A 26256-nucleotide genomic window follows, 5' to 3' on the forward strand; every position below is an offset into this window, starting at 1 on the left:
GAAGCCTGATCCCCTGCTGACCTGTCCCTGTTTAGGATGAGTGAAGATCTTCCTACAGTCTGTCTTTCCAGTGGCTGTTGTCCTCTGGCCTGTTTGTTTTGGCCGCAGAAGACAAGCTGCAGTCTGGTTTTTGAAACCTTGCTTCAGAAATGTGTGTGCACGTGTAAAGGGAAAACTCTTACTTAGAACTTTTTTAAAAAAAAAATCATGAACCAATTCAATATAAAATGTATTAAGGACCTAATGAAGTGCCCGTTCACGGGTTGTTTTTAAAATTGAAAAGCAGGGGATAAATAGAGGAAAGAAAAAATCTTAGTCCACTATCTTACTGCCCCTGTGTTAATGAAGGAACTTGTTGACCATGGTGAAGTGATATTTTAGGAAACAAAACATTTAGACCCTTTTTTCTTTATCAGGCTGAGTCTTGTAAGACTAAAGTCACGCTGTCCACATAAACTACATAAAACTTAATGAAATGTGGTTTTTAGCACCAGTAGTAAGAGAATTTTGATAGCGTGATAAATTTGGCTAGTGTTAGGTAAATAAATGTAGGTTTATACTTCCATTTATGTAGCGAGCCCTAACTTGAAATTGTCTTCACATGAATAAGTTTTAGAGGGTTGAATGGAACTTTGTATAACTAAAACCAACATTTATTTCTAACTTCAGACTAAATATTTTTAGGTAGGATTTCTTAATAATGCCAGGTTACTGTCACAGAATAAATTGCTCCAGTGTCAACAATTAGTTTAAAAGTAGAAGTTTCACTAAATATTTTGGACTTCAGATGCCTGATATAAACACAGTTATTTGTAAAAGTCCACAGATACATATCTAAAACCAGAGCCTTTCAAAAGCATAGGCTTGAGAACAGTACATCCAGCACAAAATAAATCAACATCTCACTTTTTCAGAAGCTCAGTATACTAAAGGAAGTGCCCACTGTAAATACACTGCCAGCTTCTTGCCTTCTACCCTGTTATGCCTTATTGGGGGCCACAGGGGCATTTTATATCAGACATGTGTTGTAGGAGACCAAAGCCCGATAAATTTGCTCTATTTCTGTAATAATGGGGCTATAATATGCTACAATCTTTAAATTAAAAACTAACGTAAAAGGAATTTTAGATGCTTCTGAGATTGTACTATTGCTTTTGATGGAATATACTGTATGTAAATGCCAGGTATTATTTTTTTTTCCACATTAGTGCGAAGTCAGAGTTTAGTGATGTCATAACTGGTTGCAGACTGCTAGCTTCTGCTTACAAAGCTCTTTTTTTCTTCCTTTTTCAGTCTGCTTTACAAGAACTTGAAGAACTGAAACAGATTGTTCCCAAAGAGTCTCTTGTTTACTTTTTAATAGGAAAGGTAGGTAAAACTTAACTGTGATCATAAGTTCTTTGGTTTCCTTTGTTGCAGAAATGTATGCCTAATGAGAAAATTCGATGCCTGTCACTAAGCTGCTTCCATTTGGAGCAGTATTCTAAAAATTCCCAAAGCTTTAAAGAAGGCTTACTGCTCACAGTATTTAAATGCAAAAGACTATTGGAGCCTTCAGCTCTCTTTAAAACAAACTAAGAAGAAAATAACCAAGCCAGTGTTGTTATTTGCCTGCTTTGATTTCACCGCTGTCCACTTAAAAGATAATTAATTTTAAAAAGCAATAAATTGATCATGGTAAAGATACTTCACTGAAAGATGCACACAGCCATGTATCTTTCCCTGAAAATGGAACTCTTAGCAATGATGTGATCAGTGGAAATCCTTAAAATTCTGAGATATAGTCCATCCATCAGTCAGCAGTGTTGGTTATTTGTGTGTGTAGCTGTTAAAATGTTGAGTCACATTCTAATGCATTCTGTCAGAAATGCTCAGTAAGGAGTAATTCTACTACTGAGTCTCCATCAATAGCCACAATGTCCTTCTCAGCTGACAGTCTCCCCAAAAGAATTGTAGAAGATTCTCAGTTTGAAAGTAAGAAGAGTCTTTAAGGGGGTAGGCTAGTACAGGAAGAGATATTACTAGTTTGTCAGCTGTGTTTACATTCCAACCTTCTTTGTGTTTAATGGCAGAGAAAAGTAATCTGGAAATAGAAATCCTCCTTTCTCACCATCTTCTCTGCTAATATGCTTTAAGTTCTGCAACTTTCTTCCTCTGTGGGGTGTCAACTAGGAAGCAACAAGACAAACTTATTTCTAGCACAGTACTGGATAACTCTTAATCAGCAAGATTTTTTTTTTTTTAAACTGGAGAGGGGTAAAAGGATTTGTGCTGAAATTTCTTGACTGGTATTTGTCCAGGAGTAGCTGGATCTCTAAACTGACATTAGAGTTGCCATGTCTTGACAAACTTAAGTACTTTCACTGTTTAAATGCTTAACACACAAATTACTCGCTCCTCTGTCCTTAATGATAAGGAGAGCTTCAGTGCAAGTTACAGTGACAAGGTAAAATACGGGCTGGATTCTGCAGTGCAGTGTGTTCTTGGTTCAGTTTAACAGGAGGAGGTGTCACTTAATGTCCCATTGTTTACCTGCCAATGACTGTTAAAATGCCACTTGAGGATGTAAGAATGGCCATGCTGAGTCAGCAAAAATCTGTCTAACCTGTATGTATCCTGCCTTTGCTAGTCCTCAGTAAGAGAGCTGCAGGGAAGAGTGTAAGATTAATGAGTGCACATGGTGATACTTCCCCAGGCTGTTCTCTGGGCCTCTGACATGAGAAATCTGAGATTTTGGACTTTTCCTGAGCCACAAGGAGATTTGGGGTTACAGTGACTCAAGAAATTGCAAGAGTGGTGAGGGGGTACAACAAGCAAAAAATGTACACCCTGCTGCAGCGTTCCAAAGCTTAAATCTGTATCTGAAGATCCACCTCCTTATGGTTTTGAATCTGTCAGCTGCTAGTTTAATTTAAGGTTTTTGGAATCTTAAATAGAAACACTTGCTCGCTCTTTCTACACATACTTGCTGTTTCCCTTGGACTCGTATAAGAAATCTTTATCTCCCCTCTGTTGCTTTTCATAAAATAGCAGTTAGCTGTGGCTTGGTATGTTTGTCCAAACCTTCAAGTAGCAACTTCATGTAAATGTAGTCTTTTATGCCTTTATTTTAGGTTTATAAAAAGCTGGGTCAAACACATTTGGCCCTAATGAATTTCTCATGGGCAATGGACTTAGATCCCAAAGGAGCCAATAACCAGATTAAAGAGGCCATTGATAAACGTTACCTTCCAGATGATGAGGAACCAATAACTCAAGAAGAGCAAATAAGCGAATGTTACCCTTATGAATCAGGTTTGTATTTCCCACCCTTTGTCATTCAAGGATGTATTTCCACTTAGGTGGTAGGAAGAATCCCAGGTTTAACAAGCGAAACGCTGCTCAACCTCACTGCTTGGCAAGTAAGAACTTCAGAGGTTCTTCACTCAGAAGAATTCATTCATGCTTCCTACATTAAGCGTGAAATAAAGGATTGTGACATTTCTTTAGAATCTGTAGATGGAGTAGGACAGAGATACTGTAAATTCATACAAGTCATGGTTGGCTAATAGTATCCTAGGAGAGCAAGATGTTCCCAGAGCTGCAGATCTTCACTTGTAGAAGCATCAAATCATTTCAAGGTAACTGAAACTGTCTGTAGAGGCTTTGTCAGAAGTTAAACAGAGTGGATGTTGGGTAAAGATATCTGGTCTGCTAAACATAAAAGGTAGCTTTTGATAAAAGTCATGAAAGCAGTTTCATTTGAATGGAGAAAATAAAACACTTCTGTTACACTACTTGGGAATAATCCACGAAAAGGAATGACCTGGGTTTCTGTTCTCCCTAACTTTTTAACATGACCTTAAATTCCATGAAGCATGGATAATCATAAATATTGACCTCTTTGATGCAGACTGAAATAGTGATAGAAAATAAATAGTAATAAGCAATATAATTCTTTTCTCCAAAGAAGAAAATATAGCAGGTTTTGGATTCTTATTTACACATGTGCTGTGTTCAGCAATTCTGAATCTTCAGCTGAAAAAGTTGTCATGTTTTCCTATAGTAGATCACGAAGATTTTCATGGATTCTGTATACAGTGTGCTTTTTAATACTGAAAACTTACCCTGCATTGGGCTTCCTGAAGTGTCAAGGTTGCTTCTCTCCCTGCTGTTGTCGTTGGGCCAACTTAGAGCGCTGGTGGCTGAGTGTGGTTCTGACCAGAAGATGGAGACAGAGTACTTGAACTGCTGATCAGCACCTAAGCAGTACAAAAAAAAAAAAATCCAAACCCCACACCTCAAGAACAAAAAAAACCCAACCAAAACCCAACAAAAAACCCAACCACGAAACCCACAAAAAAACCCCAAACAAATAAAAAAAACCCCAACCCCAAAAAGAAAAAAAAAAAAAACAGCAATTTAATCTGTCTAGTAAACATAACCAAAATAAAGCAGTGTTGGGCTGTGTGTAAGCAATTCCATTTCCCTGGCTGTGCAGATAAATTGTAGGAGAGTTTCACAGTCTCAGCTGAGTAACTCTTGTAGGGTACATGAGACAAGCTGAAGTAAATTAAGGTAGTACTGGGGGCTGCGGGAATTAGCTTTAGTATATCGGCTACTGTAAGCCATTTTGTGCATTAAACTGCCAAACATGGGACTGGCTGTGTCCATTGTACAGAAACCTGTAAAGTCTTTTAAAGTGATAAAAGGCATCTGTGTTTCTACCCACGAAACAACTTGGGTATGTGGGAATTTACAATTAATATGATAACTATATGAGGGAAAGCAGACTCAAGTTGCATTCCTGTGTGTGAAGAACCACCATCATTAGATATTTACCTTTGTTCTAATTTTAACAAGTATAGAAGTTAAATATTTAAGGGTAGCCCCTTGGTATGTGCACATTTATCTCGAGTGCTGTGCACGAGATGCTCTCTTTGTTCAAACAGCAGTAGGAACCTCGTTTTCTTGGAAGCTCTAGGCTGGCCATCATCAGAGTAATTCTGCAGCATCAGAAATGTCTGTGTGCACGTACTCACAGCAGTTCTCTTACCACATATCGTATGTAGTATTCTTTGTCAGGGAAGCAGGGAGTGAGCAGGGGCTGCCTAACACTACTAATTGAATGTTACTTGGTTGTAAATTGAGTGGTCACAGTGCACTGATGCAGTGGGTAACTGACGTGAGCATGTCAGGCAGCTGGTGGGTTTTGAAGGCGTGGGAAGGTTAAATTGCTCCTAAGGCAATTTTGGAACCCTCCATACCAATCCCTACCTAACTAGGTGTCAGAGATGTCACATTTTTAACAGAGGATGGCTAAGGCAGCATGTTTTGTACTTTGTTATGTACTCTCTGTTAATTCCTTTCTAAATGCGTTTATTTACACTTCATTAAGCTGGCAGGGATCAGTGTATTAGAAGGAAAAAGGGAAAAGCCATATGGTTTTACAGCATTTTGAGGGGAAGCCCAAACCCATTACTGCTGTGCTTTTGATGTGCTGGAGTTGATTGTGGGGAATCTTTGTAGTGAAGCAGCCCGGTAGTGTTTGACTACTCCGTGTTTCTTTTTCTTTCAAGTTGGCACAGACGAATCCCAAGAGAGCAGCATGACGGATGCAGATGACACACAGCTCCACGCAGTTGAAAGTGATGAATTTTAACCTCCAAAAGCCAGTATCTGAGCTCAAGTGTGTGACTGGTACTGTTGTGTTCTCCCCTTCCTTTGCATCCTGGGTCTTCACATCACTGAGCCAGCATTGTCATTACTCTCCACTGACACCATGAGTACACCACTCAGACTTAAACTGTACACCGAGTTAATGGCAGTGCAATATTCAGCTGCTACTGAGTCTGACTAGTTGGCTCTTACACATTTATGAAAGTGACTGAGGAGGAAATGCTATTTTTGGACTCCCCTTTGCTGGAATAATATCATGGAAGAAAGACTTGTGGTTTGCTGTAACGAAGCCAGTAGATGTGGGGATAGTACTAATGAAGCAGTGTCTTGTTCTTTTTCCAGAAATGTGTCTTAGTTTGGTTCTTTCTTGGTAAGCAGAGTGCTGAACCTCATTTCCAAGTTCTTCAAGGACAGTGTTGACAAATGCAGGCTGTTAAAGACTTTTGCATATATTGTAGTGTAACTTAAATGCCAGGGAATGTAAATGACCTTAAAGCTGCAGTGTCTCCAGTGAACAAACACAATGCACATGCTCAGGACTAGGAGTGTGTCAGACCACGTAAAATATCCAGTGTCCCTACTTAGAGTGCAAACTTGCAGGAGTGGAAATGTAGCAGGAGAATCACATTGCAGAATCAAAGCTTTCGTGAAATGCTTTCATGTTCTAACCAAGAATTAATTTATTCACCTAGTTTCTGAAAGGTCAGTGTTTACTTTGTACTTCAAAGAAACAAGTCAGCAACACCTTGCTTCATTTTTCATATACCCCTTGACTTGTTCTTCCCCTTCTAAGAATAAAAATGAATAAAGGGCAAAATCAAGAGAGAAACGTAGATAGAACTGTAATGTGAAAACATCAAGCCCTTAATCTAGAGTGACTGCGTGTTTCTGAGCAGGTAGACTGGGAAGACTGTGGAAGCCTTAATACAATCAGAACCTTAGTGAAATACATCAAATAATTGTCTAAGATTAGTATCATTTTTAAAACTGTTTTGTAAAGTGTGGTCCAAGCAGGATGCAAAAATGTGCAATTATCTGTCTCTTTTTTTTTTACGCTGTTCTTTAAGATCCTCACTCTAGGAATACTTTCCTCTTCTACAGAGTCTGCTTCTGTGAGAAGAAACCTATGACACGTTTATGAGTCCAAAATGATCTTTCTCTGTAGCATTCTGCAAGCAACAACTGATGCCCTTTATGCAGTGATGATAAAGAAAGTGTATGATATAAGCAGTTTTAAAGAGCAATTTATGCATAATAAATTGGGAATGATATAAATTTCATAGCAACATATTTTTGTGGTCAGTCTTCATGTTCTTTTTTTAACATATTGTCTTTTAGGGGTCTTTTAGTTACCTCTGGAACTTCATGTCTTCTGTCACAGCTCCTCTCTGGTCATGAGCCACACGGACACCTTTATCATTTGAAAAATAATCCTCAAGTGCTGAGCAAAAATATAATTCTTCAGGCTTGGGTTGGTTTTTTTTTTTTTTGAAGTAGAAGGATAAGCAGTGAAAAATAGGCTTAAACTCCTGTAATAAGGAATTTCTAAAATCTGAGGCATGGTAATATATTAAAGGAGCTTTGACCCTCTGCCATGTACTTCTGACCAGCTTGTGTCTGGAAGGTTGATGAATTGACTGGAAAATCATGACATGTTTCAGCTGCCTTGAGTGTACCGAGTCCTGCACTGCGCTTTGTGGTGATCGATATTCTGGGGCAATTCCCTTTCTGCGTGAGTCCTCCCCGAGGAAGACACGGGGCTCAGATTTCCCGAAAGCTGATCTGCATCTCCCGTCAAGCTCCCGCGCGCTGCTCGTGTTACCGTGTCCGTCCCGCCGTGGTTTTCCCGTGTGGACGCAGCTTCCCGGCGCATCCCTCGCAAGGAGTTTGAGCAGCACCGCAGCATAAGGTCTGGAGGCAGGCAGCACTTGTGTGAAAGCCACCAATTAAGGTGTTAATTGGCTTCCTTTTGGTTCCCAACGTACTTTCTAAGCAAAAAGCAGGAGTAAGCAGGTGCTACTCAAGACTTTTTCCATAAAAAAAATGCTGTTGTTTAAATTGGAACTAGAGCTCTAGGAATTTAAGTGGCTTTTTCTCTTTTATTTTGTTCTCTAAAAATTGGGAACACTTGTAATAAAATTTTCACCACCCTAGAAAGAGCTCTTAATTCAGCTGGGATGTGAAAAGGGTATTCCTGCTACCTGGGAGATTTAATACATAAAACTGTCCATTGTTTTATATGTACATCATGCTTCAAAAAGATTTTTCTTTTTTTCCCCAAGAATCTCAAGTAACGTTTAGACCACGCTGCTATTTTACCTTCTGCATAGATACACAAAATTAGTATTTGATCAATAAAATTTTGCTCTCTTTGAAGAGGGGCAGGGAGAAGGACGGTGAGCATGAAGGCACTCTGGCAGCCAGGTTAGAGCAAGTGCGTTCACTGAAAGGAATTAGGGAACCGTCATTTTCTTACAACAAAACTATGGAGAAATGCAAAGTGTGGGTGTGGTGTGTACTATTTGCATTGAAACAATGTAATTTGTCTTTTTCCTTTTTTTTTTTTGTTTTTTGCTTTTCCTGACTCTTTATTTCAAAAATTGTACAGTCTTAGGGGGGGAAAAAAAAAAGTCTTTTCTGTTAATATATTTGCGATTCATTAAAGGATGTGGAAAATCCAAATAAACTACTTTTAAAAGCAGGTTTATCCCCAGGTCCTTTGGGTCAGTGTTGGGACTCACCCTTCAGGAGGTGGGCGAGTGCAGCGGAGCTGGAGAGAGCAGTAAGGCCACCCTTGGGGCGTGGGGGGCTGGTTTCCGTCCTGCAGTAGCTGGTGATGCTGGTGCTGCCTGTGACTCTGCCGCAGGCTTCCAGCGAAGCCGAGCTGCGCCCGTGTCCTCCCGGCTCGATTCCGGGTGAGGTGGGGGGTGCTACACCTGCTCTTAGGGGCACGCAGTGACGTTTCCAACAGCGTTTCTGTTCATCGTCAGCTGACATCCTGCAGCTCGACGGGAGGCTCGATAAACTCTCAGGTACGGAGCAGATTTTTTTTTTTTTTTTTAATTTGTTATTCTGCCTTCCATAGCTGCTCATAACGTTGATCGTGGCTGCAGCTGTTGTCAGCTCAGCAGAGAAATGATTACAGACTTTTCTCTACTTTCAGACCTGGAGGAAAAGCTTGCCAGGAAGGCTGAGGCTCGTGGCTGTGTAGGAATTCCTCTTGCTGCGTAGACAGTATCTTGGATTAAAGCTTCTGGTGCTCATTTTTGTCCACTACGTTAGCATAATCCAGTAATTTTTCTGAGCTAAATTTGACTGTAAAAGTGACACTGAACTTAACCCTTTACTACACCTAGTTGCCTCCCATCCCCCCTTTTTTTTTTTTTCCCCCCCCCATGTTTAATCCTGGACTTTGATTGTGTGTACAACTGCAGTCCCACAGTTAAATTCTCTGCTCTGTAGCCGACTTCCCACCCTGCCTTACGCACGGCAGCCAGAGCAGAGTTATTCTTCCTGTGTCTCGGTTGCAGTTTCTGTGTCGGCTCAAATACGGGTGATTTAGGCTGTACGCTTCCTAGCGGTGAAACGAAGCTTTGTTAATGGTAGGCTGAGCTTTAAATGTCTCCAGAGAAAGGCAAAGCATTAATGAAGTTTGACTTGCAAGCTGCAATACTTTGTTCTGTGTCTGAATCACAGCAATGCAGAGAATGCTAGGAGTTGTTAGTATCTCAGGATTTCCAGCTCGGGAAGGTTTTTGGCACCTGATCTTTATGACGATCTACAGCTTCCTCCTGGTGCATCACCTTTCAGTCTGTTGTTCATCAGTAACTTTGCTGCTGCATCATCTCCCTATTTTCTGTCCCTCTAGTCAAAGTTAGTGACTTTATTTGAGTAAGACCTGTTCCAGGAGCAGGCACTGGTTCTTTTTTTTTTTTTTTTTTTTTTTTTTTAATGGAGCAGAAAAACAGTGTTTCTAAGGCAGGAAGCCCTGTATTCCTGATCCTCAGAGGAGTGGGGTTTAATATTATATTAGCACAGAGAATAAGACTTCCTCTGGTGCTTCTGCATATCTGCTTTTCAAATCAGCATTTGTGGAGGACCTGATTTCTTAGTTTGGGTCCAGCTGCTATATAAACCCCGGGAGATGTTCCTTGCTTTGAAATCCCACCACAGTGAGCAGCTGGGCGAGCAGGGACAGGAGGGACCCGGTCCTTTCCCTGGGGTCGCAGCACCGCACCCAGCCAGCAAACGCCTCTGCGTCCTCGCATCCAGCTGGGCAGAGCCATGGAGCAAAGCCACGGACTGGGAACGCCGGACCCACAACAGCCCATGGAGGTGGAAATGGGACAGATGAGGGTGAAGGAGACTGAGGAACTGCTGTGGCAGCTGCAACAGAGAAACGAGACTGATGAGAAACAGGGGAGTGGGCACAGCGGGGTGATGTGTGGGACCTGGCCTGGGTGACTATCCCCTCTCCAGAGCTGCCTCTCACATTCACCTGAGATTGGGTCAATTTGGGGCTTTTCTGGGTTTCTCAGTGCTTCAGCAGGAGCGATGCTCAGCTCGGCAGAGCCGCCCCCTGCGCCTCTGCAGCCTCTCGGCACAGGCGGACATGGCCACTGATGGCTTCACATCCACTGGTGCCCATACATCTTGTCTGTGGCCCTGGCTGCATTTCTGGTCCATCCATCAGGTTTTGGGGGTCCTCCCCCCCTTCATGTGATGCTCCAACCCACTCTCATCTGGGACCTGCTCTCCTGGCCCAGACTATTTTATTCAGCCATAAAGGATGGGAAGGATTTCAAATATCCTAATGGTACCAGTGAGGGAAGTATCAGAAATGCCTCCCAGATCAGAAAAAACAAAACACTTTCAAAGCTCAGTTCCATCAAAAATACCCCAGAAAACCACATTCAGAAAGGAACTCCAAGTTCCTTTCTGACAATCTTTACATTCAGACATTTTATCAGTTAAAAATCTCCTCCTGTTCTAAAATCCAGCAGTTCGTATCCACGTATGTGTGGAACAACAGAAATTCTTTGTTGTTGGGACATTTGGAAAGTGAGCTTAAGAAGACAAGAGGATTAGTTTGCTACTTTCTGCCTCTTTTGATTTGTTGTGTGTCTCAAGAGATTTAGGCACTTTCTGGCAGGTGTTTCTGTCTCAGACCCATCGCGCTGGGTCAGTGACACATCTACTGCTCCCTCTTTTAAGCGCTTTGTTAAGGCAATCTGCTGTGTTGCTGGCAATCACCTGCAGAATATGGCCATATCCTGGATTTTCCTGAAGAACTAGGAAAAACAGGCTGGTTGCAACCACCATATGGAAACCACCTTCCCTGGGGAAGGAGAGGCAGAGGATGGTGTCTGCATGGGAGATGGTGAATGCAGCTGCTCTGTGTAGGGCATCTACAAACTTTAATTTAAATATAGATGAGTTTGGCCGCCACACTGAGTAGGGCCAGAAGTTCCCCCTGCGTTCTCCCTGCACCAGAAGTGGTGGTGAAAAATTAATTTAGGTCCTAAAACTGAAGATACCCGAAGAGAAAAAGACTGTCTGTATCTAATAACGTGTGCGTGGTAATCCTCTGACACAGAGGGAAGCCTCCTGCCTCCCCACGCCGGATGAGTTACCAATGTTCAGCTAATCCTGTGTAAAGCCTCTGGGTGTAGCGGTGTCTCTCCCTCCATCGGCATTGGCTGGTGGATGGACCTACCTGGACTTCAGGGAGGTGCTGGGGCAAGAAATCCCAGCTAAAACCAACGCAGCTCAGCTCGCCCAAGGAGCCAGAAATGGGAATTTCCTCCTTTGACCCATCGGGCAGAACACACCTTTGCTCAGATGTTGGGGATATTTGATGATGGTACAAAACATCCCGGGGGTTCCTGGGGGGAGCGGGGCACTGAGGATCAGGGTGTCATCTGCGACACTGACGTATCTAGAGCATCTCAGACATCTTCTCCACAGCTCTGCTGTCCCGAAGGGAAACAGGGACTCTTGTCGCACGGAAAGACCATCAGCAAAAAGTGAAGGAGCTTGTCTCATTCTTGGCCTGAGGGACGCGAAGTTGTGCCTTTTATTTGAATTAAACTCAGCCCGTCGCTGGGATAAAAGCTAAAAGGCAAAAAAAAAAAAGCGCCAGTGGAAGCAACTGACTGAAGAGCACGGCCCTTGTGTCTCTCCACGTGAGCAGGCAGAAGGAGAAGCCAGTGGAAGGGTTTTTCTTGTCAGGGAGAAGGTGACGCCGAAGACGACGCCGAGTTCAGCAGCGTGCGGCTCACGGGGGACCCGGGGGAGCTGCTGCCGGGTCCTGTCAGTGGGTTGGCCCAGGGACCAACGCAGCTCGAGGCCAGCCCAGGCCCGGCCGGGGAACACGGGGCAGCGGTGCTGCCCCTCCTGCAGCCCCGGCGTCACCCGTGGGGCTGGGGCCAGTGTCAGCTGTGGGGCAGGACCCTGCTGTCACCCACGGGGTGGGAGCCCACGTCACCTGTGGGACATAGGCCCAGTGTCACGGCTGGGGTACGGGCCTGGTGTCGTCTGTGGGACAGGGGCCCAGTGTCACCCGTGGGACAGGAGCCCCCGTCACCCACGGGAGAGGAGCCTGGTGTCACCCGCGCGGCAGACGCGCCTCGGTGCCCGCGGGACGCCAGCCCTGTGTCACCCCCGGGTCATGAGTGGCCTGTGGCCCGCGGGAGCCCCGCGTCCCCCGTGGGTCACCATCCGGTGCCACCTGCGGGGCAGCCGTGCCCCGCCGTCCGCCGCCCCCCCCCCCTCCTCACCCCCGAGCCGCCCCCCCCCGCCGCCGCCCCTCGCCCACCGGTCCCGCGGCCCGGGCGGACCCGTGGCTGCCCCGGGAGGCGGCCCAGCGCCCGGGGCCTCCCGGCCGAGCCGGGCCGGGCCTGCAGGGGGGGGTGGGGGGGCGGGGAAGCGCGGGGGGTGTGTGGGGGGCAAGCACCGGGCGGGGGGTCCCGGGGGCGCGGGGGGGGGGGTGGGGTGCGGGGGGTGCCGGGCAGGGGGCGAGCCACGGCACGGCATCAATCACCGCCCGCCCCGCCCCCTCCCGGGCTGACTGACGCGGCGGCGGCCAATGGGACGGGCCCATGCCCCGCGCGCAGCCAATGGGGGCGGGGGAGGGCGGAAGGTCCCCACTTCAAGGCTGGTTGAGCGGCGCAGGTAGGTGCGGGGCGAGGCGCTGCCGGTGCGGGGCGGCTCGGGGGGGGGGGGGGGCCCGGGCCCGGGCCCGGGGGGCGCGGGGTGGGTGGGCACGGAGCGGGGCTCGCTGCCCGCCTCCCCCCCCCACCGCCCGCGGCCAGCGCCAGGCCAAGTCGCGGCCCCCCCCTCCCCGCCGTCCCGCAACTTGGCTGCGGGGGCCGGGCCGCGGCGAGGCTGGGGGGGGGCGGCGGCGGCTCCTCCTCCCGCGGCCGTCCCGGAGTTGGGGCCCGGGGCTCGCCGCGGGGGGGGGGGGGGGGGCGGCCGCAGGGCCCGGGGCGCCGGGGAGAGCTCCGCCCCGCCGCGCTGCCCGGGGGGGCCGGGCCGGGCCGGCTCCGTGCGGAGCGGGGACCCCCCCGCCTCCCGCCCCGGGCCTCCATTTTTAGCCCGGGGAAGCGAGGCTGGGCCTGGGGGGGCTTCTAGAAGGATCCGGGGTAGCAGCCCCCGGCCCCCTGTACCTCGGCCCGGCCTGCGGGTGCTGCCGGGCCCCGTCCCCGCCGGCCGGCCCGCGGCGGGATGGAGGTGGAGGGGGTTACTGAAGAGGACAGTGCCCCCCCTCCTCTCTACTGACAGCCCTTTCTTACCCCAGGTCCCGGATTTTTCCACCTCCTCAAATAAATAAATAAGAAACTTGCAGACCTACCAGGCGTCGGCAGAGGCTGGAAGGATCCGGAGGCCCTCCCCGTGCCGCCGGCTGACCGCCTGGACCGCAGGTGGCGAGGATGGGCCTGGCCAAGATGCCCACCAAGGTACAGTCTCCCCCTCTTCCCGCCTAGCAAGGCCGAGCTCAGGGTCTTGGAACCACCACGCCGGCTGGGTCGGACGTGCCGGGTCGGCGTTTGCAGGCGGTGGTTTAGTTTCTGACGGTGCGGAATGAGTCTGGAGCCCTGCGTGTAGTTTCCTGGTGAATGCCTAACTTTAAAATGGAGGTTTGGGCATGTGGATTCATCCCGTGTGTGTACAGGGTGTTTCTCTCTCTCCAAAACCGTTCCAATGCCTGTATGTGGGGAAGAGATGCGTAGCCTCCTCTTTGGGAGCGTGCGTACGTATTTCCTGGTATTACCTGTCCTTGTATGCAACAGCATCGAGACATCAAGGTATGACTTGCCCAGAAAAAAAAGGATCTCCTACTTCCCCCCCTTATTGCGTGCATCCTTAAACCCCTGGTTTACATCAATCAGGTCCTTCTTACTTGCTGATATAATCTGGTTTATATGTGTACTTAGAATATCAAAGGAGTTTTGTGTGTACCTGTCAGAGTGGTCTCGCCTTTGTCACGTGGAAACCGAAAGTCTAAACCTGGGTTTCCGTGCCTCTGGCTTCTCCATGTGTGAGGTGCCCATAGTGCTTCTGGGTCTGGAGTGGAGGGTGGTGAGAGTTTGTCGATGCCTGTTTTGAAAAGTCACCTCTTACCTTGCTAATTTTATTACAGGTTACGAATTGCATCCTAAACGCTTAGGTGCAGCAATCAAGTTATGTGAAGCTGACTAAAACCTAAAGGGAAGCGCTAAAGGGAAGGATATTTCCCTCTTTTCATAAATCTTCAAGCCAAAGCAGCCTGACTTTAGGTCAATTATGGAGGCTGAATTTAGACAAATTCTCTTGTAATGGGAAAACCAAAAATCTTTACTCAATCCTTTCACACTGACCTTAGACAAATCTGCTCTGGTATCTGATCTCCAGTTGGCTAACACACCAGTAAAGGCTCTTATTCTTTGTACGCATAGTAACTGTAAGTTGTTATGTGGGCTTTAAAAAAGGAATTAAAACGCCCTGTTATAGATTTTGGAGGTTATCACTAAATTTCTTGGAAGTCTCTGTTCCTACAGCGCCTGCTGAAACTGGTAGGAAGTCAGCAGATAGCTTCTCTGGCAACTGGTCCTTGTTTCCAAAGTGCCACAGGCTGATGTATTGGCTGAAGGGGGGTTTAGCTTGACACCCACGTGGGTACTTGTATAGCCCCAGGCTGTTGTGAGCCCTGTGATTTCGGGGCGTTTGCCAACTAATGAGGGTCTACAACAGTCGACAGTGGTGTTGCTCTAACAAAACGCTCCCCTTCCAAACGTGAGCTCGTTAGCCTCGTGCTTCAGGCTGGCAAACTTGGAGGAGTAAAAAAGTAAAATTTAAGAGCGCTTAAGCCATTGTGAAATAGAGGGACAGTGTCATCTTTGTGTTGATGGCTGGGAAAGGGACAGGTAGTGCCAGCGCCGTGCAGCCTGGCCGCTGGAGAGAGAACCTCGGCTTTGGATTTGGGAGGGCTCTGCCGCTTTCTCCAACGGAGCGGGTCAGGGATGGGCATGTGGGAGGATAACGCCGGGTCCCTTCTGCTTCCCACGAGCTGGCAGGAGCCAAGGGGAAGGAGGTGTGCCTGTGGCAGCAGGTCACACGTAAGTCTGGGTGTACCGAGGAGGATGTGCAGACTGTCGTCGTGTCGGGCTGTCACGTCCGCTCGGCATTTTTGCTTGGAGGCGTTCACTTCTTGTGGTGAGGATCTAGTTGGACCTTGGTGGTTTTTTTTGAGTGTATGAGTGTGTCATCTGTTCCTGTGCCAATTGCTTTAAACCTCTGATTAGTACATATTTTGGGGCTTTTGTAGCCTGTATCCCTGACTTGTGCTCAAACTCCAGCACCTGATGATATTACTGTCGCAGTTTGCAATATTTTTTTTCAACATATAAGGGAGCAACTCCACTACAGCCCTTAAGTTTTACAGAGCCCTTTACCTGCAGCTCCTCAAAGGGGAGGGAGGTTTCTCAGAGCAGAGGAGCAGGAAGGTCTGCCTGGTTCTTCACATTTAACGGGCACAAGAAAAAATCCTGCAGACTATGCTGCTCCGAAGCTCTCTGTGCTGTGGTGGTCACAGAAATGGGGGACTCGCTGCCTCATTCCTCTTGTTGCCATTTCCCTGTGGTCACCTGGGCACCGATTCTCCTGCGCTAGACTTGTCACAGGAAGTATTGTTAATAAGGAGAGCGTGTAGGGACTTGACTTTTTCCAGCTATGATCTCTGTCTGCCTGTGTTGCCGAGGGTTTGAAGGCAGGTGGATTTGGCCGGGACCGAGGAATTTGTGTGAAGCCCTGAAACTCAGGGCTTAGAACTGGCAGATTGTCTTATCTTTGGAACAGATGCTTTGGGGGCACGGCTCTGATCTCAAGATGCTAGGTGACTCTTGAGCATGACCAAAAGAGTAAATGATCTAATATGCTGGTTATTGGCTGTGTTTCACTCTGGTTAAACTGCTGCTCCAGTTTGGGATTAAACTGAATTATAAGCAGCTACCAATAGGGTGGTGGTTTTTTCCCTGAGTCTGGAAATCCAAACAGCAATAGAATTGTTCTAAGTGCCCTACAGCACAAATAGAAGCTAATTCTCCTGTTAGTGGGTCTGAGAAAAGCCATGTGAAAGACGATGACATGAATTAATGACAGAAACTCTTAAAACTAGTGTTAATCTTGGATTGTGTATGGAGGAAGAGCTTTCATGTCCCAGTGTCAGCAGTGACTGGAGGCTGGTGTTGGGAGGACTCAGGTTTGCTGTTGACTCACGAGGGGGAGTGTGAGGTGCAGGATTTGGTGCTAGTTGAATCTGTGCAAGATGTTCTGTGAGCCTTAGCCGTGGCTCATGGATAAAGGAAAGTACATGAAGATTTTTCCAGCTGGAAGGTGGAGGAAGGGTTGAGTTGCTCAGCAGGTATAAATCCAGTCTTCCTCTCAGACCCGTACTGCTGGTAGCATAGCCGTGCTTGTTACCAGTTGCTGGGTTCCTAACTAATTCTTTTAACTTTTATTTACATGAAAACTCTTTAATCTATTTGTCTGTCATAGAGTGGAACCGCTAGCAGTGGGAACACAAGTGTGGATTGGCTATGCTCTAACTATACAACAGACATAAGGTGTATTTCAGTGTTGAGATTTGAAAGGGTTGTCCCCTAAAGCTCAATTAGCCTGTGTGCCATGGTTTTATAAGATACAGGCTTTTACATGGTCAGTGCAGGACATGTCCCCCTCCTGTTCTTCCCCCCTCCCCCCATGATATAATTATCTATAACCTGAAATGAAAGGAATGCAACTTTTAAAGTATGCCATCACCTTACTTACTCTGCCATTCGCTTGTATTTTATTTTACTGCTCACATCATTAAATGTCTGGGATCATATAGCGTACTCTGCACAAAACATACTGATTTCCGTAAAGTAGTATTGGCTTAATCACTGCCATCATGGTGTTTCTTAAGCAAATACCCAAGAAAACTGATGGGATCTGAGGCTTACTCTTGCACCTCTCATGCAGTTTCGTACATGTGTTTTGGATGGATCTGAGCCAACATGATAATATTGTTGGCAATTCATGGCAACCTGCATGGTACGGGCTTACAACTACATGTAGATTGGGACTGTTCACCCTCTGCAAGTTGATAAGACCTGGCTATCTGTCCCCAGCTGCACTGACAGCTTAAAAAGTCAGGGTGCTTTATTGTGAGCACTCAGCCTGCCGTTCTTCTTCGGAAGGTGCTTCACTGTATTCCCCAAACTGGCACAGACAGAAGTTCCCACGGGGACTTTGGGAAGTCAGGCTCTTCTGTACAACGTGTGTTGCTCAGATGCAACAGAGTGGAGAATTCGAGTACTTTTTGGCATGACGAGACCAGCATCTTTGGCAGGGACTCAAAAATACAGTGGTAAAGTTTGTTTTTTACCTTTGTTAAATAGTCTTACATTCCCAGCCTCTCACCCCTGTGGAAACCATAGAAATACTTTTTACGGGGGAAACCATATAAATACATTTCAATTGATTCAAAATAGCTTATTGCTATGTCCTGATAATAAATGTCCCTTAACTTCACAGCAGATTAAAATAATTTCCCCCCTAGCCTAGGTAACAGTAGAGCTGTGACCTTGAGAGGTACCAGTGTTCTATAGACTGGACTCTCCAATATGAGAACAAGCCACACACGTTGTCCTTGGAATTATGATTGTCTGTATCGAATGACTTGATCTAAATCATCAAGGGGGTTTTCAAACAAGGGGTGTTACTTCTTATGTGGATTACTTGGCTTTTTTTAGTGAGTAGTATATCAATTTCCTGTTTATGTCAAGCAAACTAAGACTTAATCCATTGATCTAGAAGTCCCCAAGGAAGGTCCAGGTTTATAGCTCAACCTTAGGATATGTTAGCAGCGCAGAGACCTCCCTGACCAGGGAGGTATCGGGGTTGCTGAGCTCTACCAGCCTCTGCGCTATTTACCTTCGTGTGGCTCCGCTCTGTGTTTAAGGACTTTGTTCTTCTTCTTTCCTTTTTAGTGAGCGTTTTCAGAATAGCTGGCTGGGATATGCTGTGTCTGTCGCAGCTAAGGAGTGCCTTTCTTAATGTCGCTGGACATTAATGTTGAAGAATATCAGAAGAGCAATGATCACTGCAAAGGTCTCTTGTTGTACAGCTTACCTGTATTTAGCTTTAAGCCAGACAAGTTTTGCATATTCTGAAGCCTCTGTGGCCACTGACATTTGAGTTTGCTGGTTTTTGTTAGGATATCTAATGAGGTTGCAAATGAAGACGCAAAAGTTGCGGTTGGTTCTTTTGGTGGCCATTGCCTTCTGTACCTTCAGGATGTTTCTCAAACTGATCTAGCATCTTTGCAGGCTCAGAAGTCTCCCTTTGTGTGTCCTAGCATATTTGTTAATATAACTATGTACAACTATGCATATATACTTATTGTATAGAGACTGTTAAATCTCTGAGGCAGGCACAATCAAAGCAAGTCATGAGGATTAATAGGTAGGAGCAATGAACGTGTGTGGGAAAGACAAGGTAACGATCAGGTATGAGCAGTTCAGTACGTGACACTCAGCCTATGTTGAACCCTGAGGTTTGTATGTTCGTGATGTTTCATGGAAGAGGGTGATTTCAAAGGAAAACTTGAAGGATGTTGCTGTAAAAATGTAGATTCCCTGGGTAGAGCTCCTCTTGTTCACGTGGGGCAACTGGACAGTAGTAACGGAGCTGTGCAAGGGACTCATGGGTGAGGGTCGCTGATACAAGAGTAGCGAGGTGACCTGGAGGAGATGTTGCAGCGCTATTTTGAAAGGAAAATGGAGTTTGGAAGGGCTATAAAAAGGTATGTGTCAGAGGCCAAAGTTGTATTATTTTAGACTGCACAGCAATTTTTGCTACATCATCTCCAGATCAGGTTGACTGATGAAAGCTGTAGGTATGTCTGTGCTGCAGGAAGATCCAGATCTGTACCAGGCTGTCAAGCTAGAGGTCTTGGCTCTTGGTTAGGCTTGTCTCAATTACCAGAAAATTCTGCAGTGCAGAATGAATTGAAGATTAGAAACTTTGTTGCGCACGAATTTTTTTTTTTCTCCGCAAGGGACTGCCCTTCCTCTTCTGTTCCAGTAGATAAATGTATGTGTTGCTACTTCTGCTTTTTAGCTGAACTGAATTCTAGGTATATTTAAAAAAAAAATAAATAAATCAGAGGTATGTATGCTGTTGTAGGGTTCTGTGTCCTGGCTTCCTAAAGAGCTGCCCAAGTGTAGTGGGGAGAAACAGATGAGGAGGAAGCATCAATGAACTGTTCATTGTCCAACTGTCTTTCAGAAACACTATTTCTGTTACCCTTAAGAACAGAATATATTCTCTGTGTGACCCCGTTCTGTGCTGGATATGGGTCCTGTTGGATACTGTCCTGCTGTGCTCCTTGGCACTGTTTCATCATTGACTTAAAGCCCAGTTCAGGGTCCCTAGACTAATTTTTCAAGGTACTACATGAAGTTGCTGAGGCTGAGTAAGCGGTGCGTTGGGACGGAGAATGGCCATCTAGGAGGGGAGGACTGTGACCACAAGGGACGGCGTGCGCAGGAGCAGAGCTGGTTGCAGCTCCCTGCTAGGGCATAAAAACCAGCATCGCGCGCTCTGCTGTCCTTAGTTGGATGTTTTTTCTTGAAAAACGTTTAAGTACGAGCTGAGTTTTGAGCGTTTGTGTTGGTCAGCAGAGACATAGCCGCTATCTGGCCTCTGGGGTTGTTTTGGCTGTGAGGGCAGGTGGCCACATAGGCCCTTAGGAAAAAAAAAAAAGATGAAATGTGTTGCCCATGGATTTTCTGACCCCAAAAAACAGCTTTCATGGTGTGATTTGTTAAGCAATGTGTTGGATTTTAAAAGAGCAATAGCAGTATCTTGACGCTGTATCTCCAAATCCTTTTTAAAGGAGGGGAGCATTGCTTTTCCCCTTGTGCTGTGGTGGGATTTGAAGCAAGAGGAGAAAAGAAACTTGTCTGCGTGTGCTGCATAATCCAGATCAGGCTTGCCCATACTGGCTACGGAAACAATATCCATAGGTTTTACCTAATTCTGCAGTTGAGACTGTACAACTTTTTTATCTTTTGCTCTAAACCCAACTCCCTCGGGCAAGTACTCCTCTATAACAGCATGCACTGCTGTAGGTTTTTTTCCCCTTTGCAGACAAATGATGGTATAAAGCACTTTTTTATTGGCATAACTGCATTCCTACTGTAGAGGCAGCATAGCTATAGTGAGGGGAAAGTAGTGTGCTGGCTGAAATAGATATCAAATCAAACGGACGTATAGACTCGCCTGAGGGGGGGAGAGCGCCTTTGCCTGGCAGCAATATTGAGCAGCTTTGTGGCACCCTGAGTGTGTCAGGTGAGCGTGCGGGCGTTGGCTCCAGCTGCGCTGGGGGACAGATCGGCGTCACCCTCATGCAAATGGCAAAACTGAAGGTCAAAGAGGTGAAATGGTTTCTGCAGTCCCAAACTAATTTTTGCCTGCTCCGCTACCTCTCGGTGTGTCCTGGGCATGTGGTGAGATGGCGTTTGTTGAGGATGGGGGGGAAAGTATCCTTATGTGGGTAGGAGAAACCCTCAGCTCTGCTGCGGATCACCTGAGGGTTCCAACCTTGCGTCTCCTTATGGCTTTTGCTAAAAAGTCTGCAAAAGCGTAGCCCTCGACATCAGATCCCCATGTGCAGAGCTGCTGGGAGCGTGCAGACCTCCATCCGCGAGCCGGGGAAGCCCTCGGAGGGGGCTGACGGGGCAGGAGGTCGTGCAGTGCGCGGCCAGGGCTGGATTTTTTGCGGTAACGCCTCGCAAAGCTGTGCTGGCTTTGGGTGGCTTTGGGGTGCTCTGCCTTTAGGGGTTTTAATAGGATTTTGGGACAGAATTTTTGGCAATAAGGCTGAAGAGTGCAGCGGGGGAATGCAAAATGAGCCAGTAAAAAGCTCCAGGGGCTGCAGGGAGATAGAAGAGCAGGACGCGTTAGTTTTGGGGGCAAAACACTTAAAACAGTGAAAGTTTTTCTGCAGAGAGCAGGCTTTGGATGGAAAAATGGGAAGTGTTGGGTTTTTTTGGGGGGAGAATGCTTAAAACAGTGAGAGTTTCTGCGGGGAGGGGGCTCGGTCCCCCCCTCCTACCCCCCCCCCCTCGGGGTGCCGGGCGGGCGGCACGTGGCGGGGTGCGGGGGGTGTCGGACTGCAGCTCCCGGCGCGCCCCGCGCGGCCCTGCGGAACCCGGCGCTGCGCCTGCGCGCGGCGGGGCGGGCGCCCCCTGGCGGGCGGCGGGAGCGGACCAGCGGCGGCCGCGGCGGCCGGACAAAAGGCGGCGGGTCCGCCCCGCCCCCGGCCTCCCCCTCCCCTCCCCTTCCCCAGGCCCTCCCCTCCCCTCGGCGGCGGCGGGCGCCCCTCCCGCACTGCAGCTCCTCCGCGCGGCGGGCGCCCGGCGCTGCGGCGCGGCGGCGGCGGGAGCTCGGCGGGGCCCCCTGGCTGCGGGCGGGCGGCGGGCGCGGTGCGCGCGGCGGCCGGCGGGGGCGCTGCGGCGCCCCCCTCCTCCTCCTCCTCCTCCTCCTCCTCCTCCTCCTCCTCCTCCTCCTCCTCCCCCCCCCCCCTCCCTCCCCCCCCCGGTGCATTCTCCGGCTGACGGGAGGGGGAGGGCAGAGAAGGAGCCCGGCCGCCATTTTCCGAGCCGCGCCGCCGCCGCGCTCGCCCGGAGCGGGGGGGAGCGGGGGGAGAAGAAAAGCGCCGCAGCGCCCGCTCCGCCGCGCCCCGCCGCCCGCCGGGCCCGCCCCGCCGCCGCCCAGCGCTCCGAGCCGGGGGTGGGGGGGCCGCTCCCCCCCCCCCCCCCCCCGCCCCCCCCCCTCCAACCCCGCTCCCTCCCTCCTCCGCTCGCCCTAGCCCGGACTGCGGCCGCCGCTCTGCGCCCGCCGAGGAAGACGGGCGAGCCCATCCCCCCTGCCGCCGGGGCGGGCCCGAGCAGGCGGGGGGGGCGCCGGGGCTGCGGCCGGGGCTGGCGGTGCCCGCCCCGGTTGCGGCGCCGCGGCTGCCCCTCGGCCGGGGCTTGTTTGCAAACTGCGCCCATTTTGTGGGGGGCCGAGCCCGCCCGGACCGCGCTCGCCGCTCGTCACGTGGTAGGTGCCGCTCGCCCCGCGCCGCTCCGCTCCGCGCCCGCCGCCCCGCGCCTCCCCCGCCGCCCCTTTGTTAGCGCCGCCGCGCCCCGCCGGGCCCCGCTGCGGGGCGGCCGCCGCGCCCCAACTTCTCCGCCCGGCGGGAGGCGGCTCCCCCGCCACCCCCCCTTCCCTTCCCGGTGCCGGGGAAAGTGCGGGGGTCGCGGCGGGGGAACCGGGGGCGGGCTGACCCGCCGGCCCGCTACCCCCCCCCCGCCCCCCGCCGCCCCCGGTGCTGCGGTTCTCTCGGGCGGGGTAGGGGGGGGTGAGGGGGGATGGCGCCACTTTAAATTGAAATCCCCGGCCCGGAGGCGCCCGGGTGGGCGGCGGGGTCCCGCCGGGCCGGGCCGGGGCCCCTCACGTGGCCGGCGGCCCCGCGGCGGCGGAGCCCGGCCCCGCTCCCCCGGGAAGGAAAGGGACGGGCAGGGGAGGAGGGTGGGGGGGGGAATCACCATTCCCTGACTGCGGGGGGGGGGGGGGGTGTGAGGGGGGGGGGCGGCACACGCGAAGTTTTAAAAGTAAACAGAAAAAAAAATTAAATTGCATAACCTCAATCTTGCAAAACGCGTGGAGGGGAGCAGCTCCTCCGTCCCCGAATCCGCCTGGAAAATATTAACGTAGCGGTCTCCGGTAATCCCGGTGGGCTCCCGGCGCTGTCACCGGTGTCTGCGTGCGGGAGCCGTGGATGTGTCACGGTGCGCTCGCCCCTTCTCTCGGGGTATACAATAGCGTAATTTTTCATGTGGGTTTGAGCTGCTAAGCCATTTTCCTGTATTTACTTTCCGGTTGCTTATTTTTTTATTTTATTTTTTTCGAACCGTCCCTGCCGATACAGAATTATTTTTCTCAAAACAAGCTAGGAGAGCACGGCTATCCTGAAATGCTTTCCGTGATCGGTACGTGTGTTTACTTCCATCACGGGATTAGCATCTTCCAGTGCTTGATTACAGAGAAATTTCCATCCTTTTGGGTATAAATGGGGGTCATGTAAAAGGAAAAATACATCAGCCAAATAGAAATATATGGAAACTGGCCTTATTTTCTAGAAAAAAAGCAGACCCTCCTTACAAAGCGAGATGTCATCTCTCCGCTCGTTAAATTTGTGTACAGGTGGATCAAAACGCAGGCACTATATAGATTATATTGCCTGTTATGTAAAATGCACTTGAATGACAAACTGTAGTTTTCCATGAAACCGGTCAGGATATGGGAGGAACTGCAGGTTTTTTATTTGTTTTGACTGACCATTATATTTTGAACTGGTTTGGGCCATGTCTGTGTTCGCGGTTACATCATGTCATGTGTTGTGTACAGTGTGATTTGTGCCTCTAAAAATAAGGTGAGGTAGAAGCCCGTTTCTCGGAGGTAGGAAAGTAGGAGAGTACTTCAGCCGTGGTACGGTCCCGCTGACGACAGGGATATAAAACACTTTGGGGGGGCAGTTAAGGTGTTCTGTGTGTGACTAAACCTCTGCCGTAGTTATGAATCCGGGGATCTGTTTGTATATAAGCGTTTTCTCTTTAAAACCATATTTGTCCTTTTTATAGCCTTTGTTTTCATGGAGGAACCTCTGACGCTCTTCCCCTGCTTTAGCGTAGTCCTCTTGAATTTTCATTCTGGGAACGGTGCGGGTAGCAACGCTGTTCAATCTGATTATATTATTTCTTTAATTGAGAAGTCATCAGCCTTTTAAATCAGCGAAGGGGGAGATGAAGCAGAGCCGACCCAGGGGATTGTAAAGGCGAAGCTGGGGAAACCCCTGATCTGTCGATGGGACCAGGATCCCGGGGAGCTCGCTTTTTCCTTCCCGAGGTGTCCGCTGTTGGCCACCGTCAGAGACGAGATATGGGCGGCATGTTTTTTGGCGCGGGAGGGATGGGTATGTTGTTTTTTTTTTTTTTTTTTTTTTTCTGTAGCCACACTGCCAAGGTAGCACAGCTGTGTAGGGCTTAATGGATTGATATGCTGCAGGAGCAGTTAATTGTGGAACTTGGTTGTGGTACTGTTATAGCTGATTTGTAATGATTTAGCAATGAGGATGACTTGTGTTGCCTCTTCAGAGGTGATAAAGCAGCAGATGACCAGGCAGATGTGGCTGTGTGTTTCTCTTACGCTTTTTTCTTTCCCCCCTCTTTTTTTTTTTTTTTTTTTAATGCTGTATTTGAGTTTCATTTGTTCTCAGAGATCATCCGGTAACTGGAGAGCTGGTGAAATTCTGACATCACGCAAGTCAGGGGTGAAAACTGAGCAGTTCTTTGACCAAAGTCACTTCCTTTTGCCCTGTTTATAACTGTGTTTTTGTGAACGCAACTGCCATTATCTAATGAACACTCTGAACAAAGACTTGTCTCTGGAGTTTCAGCACTCCACCCTTTTTCTGCTCCAGTAGTGAGTGGTGCATGTCCTTAGGAACCTCAAAAGACTTTTCCAGGGAGGATAAGACTTAATGTATAACAAAGTAAAGATAAGGCCTGAAGACTTCGTAGGCCCTACCAAGGCAGGGAAGAGGGTATAGCTTGGGGAGGGGGGAGAAAGGGCAAGTAGTTTGTATTTTAACTTATGGGCCTTCCCCCACCCCTATACAGTTTTCCTTTTCTGGAAAATTCATATTTTTCTGGAACTATTTTTTGACAGTAGGTCAGTGATACCTCTCTGCCCATCCCCATTTAACAGCACCTGATTTGGCATGATTTTGTTTTTGACTGGACTGTATGGGAAATGGGTGGGTCAGCTTATGTCTAAATGGGAATTTAATTTAGTGGAAGTGTCTCAGGTGGATCACATACTGATCAGACCAAATAGTAAGTTAGTTCTGCACCCATGTCTCTCTTCAAAGTGTTTATTCTTTCATTAAAAAGAGCTTCTTAGCACTTGGGCAGTCAGAATGGCAGGTGATCGGAGAAGCACCGCTTCCGTTGCTGCATTTTATAAATACCACGTCCCTGCTCATAGCTTCCAGGAATACAATGTCTATCTGGAATGAAAAGCAGCAAAGACTTCTGCATGCCTCTTGGTTTGAGAATCCTCCCTTGTAAATAGGCATTTAGCTGTGTCTTCAAGGATGCGGTTTTCTGTAACAAATCGTTTAAATTGGAATAAAGGCTTTCTGTTTCTTCTCAGCTGGGCAAGGAGTTGTCATACTCAAATCAGCAAGAGTCCTGGTGATGCAGGACTTGAGTAAACATAATTCCATTAAACCCTGCACGTGTCCTCTTCGGCCTGAGTTCAGACCCCTGTTTTTGGAAGAGGATAGTTTGGATAAGGTCCTGTTCAGGTTTCAAAGAAAGTTAGAGAATAAGGATGTATTTCCCCCCTGCCATGAGCTGCTGTTAGCAGATGACTGCCAAAGTATAACGCAGTTTAGAGAATGAGAGAAACAGTGAAATGGGATATGCAAATAGCTGTGAAAACTTAATTCTGGAGAGCAGAGTTTTGACAGCGCAGTATCTGAATTTAGTGATGAAACCGTGCTGTTTATCTAATAAAACGAGGAAAAAGGATAACAAAATCTCATCTGAAGAGAGGAAATGGGAGTAGCTGTCAGCCTGAACAGGCCGCATCTTCATCTGTTCCTTAGTTAATCTGCTGCAAACTTATTTTTTTGCAGATTTGGTGGAAAGATAAGCGTGTTAAAAAACTTGGCTGTTTCAAAAAAGTTTAATTGAAATAGATATTTCTGCATCGGGAGCTGCTTCACGCCTCAGAGATGTTAGCAGAAGATGGACCTTAAAGATTTCTCATTTTCAGCTCTATCAAATGTTAGGAGTCCTCTCTCTGAAATCTTTATAACTTCCTGTTGAGGTCTGCAGCGACAGAGGATATGATGGGAAAGGTTACCGGGAAGTTGCCTCGCACTAAATGAGAAACAGCAAACCGAGTTCAGGCTGTAATTACGGCCCATAAAAAGGAACCTGCGATGTGTGATTGAACATC

General features: G+C 48.2%; 2 protein-coding genes across 13 annotated transcripts in view; both read left to right on the plus strand.

Annotated features, from left to right (window-relative positions):
• CDC27 (cell division cycle 27) overlaps positions 1–6948 on the plus strand; it is a 33012-nt gene extending 26064 nt beyond the window's left edge. For 5 of the 9 annotated variants that reach the window (XM_074849469.1, XM_074849466.1, XM_074849470.1 and 2 more), the window contains 3 exons: positions 1294–1368; positions 3114–3294; positions 5559–6948. In XM_074849469.1, coding sequence (XP_074705570.1) covers positions 1294–1368; positions 3114–3294; positions 5559–5641 — 339 coding nt within the window. In that variant the 3' untranslated portion in view covers positions 5642–6948. Of the gene's footprint in view, positions 1–1293; positions 1369–3113; positions 3295–5558 lie in introns of those variants that run through there. The other 4 variants (XM_074849473.1, XM_074849474.1, XM_074849468.1 and 1 more) reach the window with 3 other exon arrangements.
• Positions 6949–13410: 6462 nt separating this feature from the next.
• The window catches only part of KANSL1 (KAT8 regulatory NSL complex subunit 1), a 101438-nt gene continuing 88592 nt past the window's right edge, over positions 13411–26256 (plus strand). For 3 of the 4 annotated variants that reach the window (XM_074849456.1, XM_074849459.1, XM_074849458.1), the window contains exon 1: positions 22104–22287. The gene's annotated coding sequence lies outside the window, so the exon portion shown is untranslated. Of the gene's footprint in view, positions 13617–22103; positions 22288–26256 lie in introns of those variants that run through there. The other variant, XM_074849457.1, reaches the window with a different exon arrangement.

Source organism: Strix aluco, chromosome 24, assembly GCF_031877795.1.
Source record: "Strix aluco isolate bStrAlu1 chromosome 24, bStrAlu1.hap1, whole genome shotgun sequence".
NCBI lineage: Eukaryota > Metazoa > Chordata > Aves > Strigiformes > Strigidae > Strix > Strix aluco.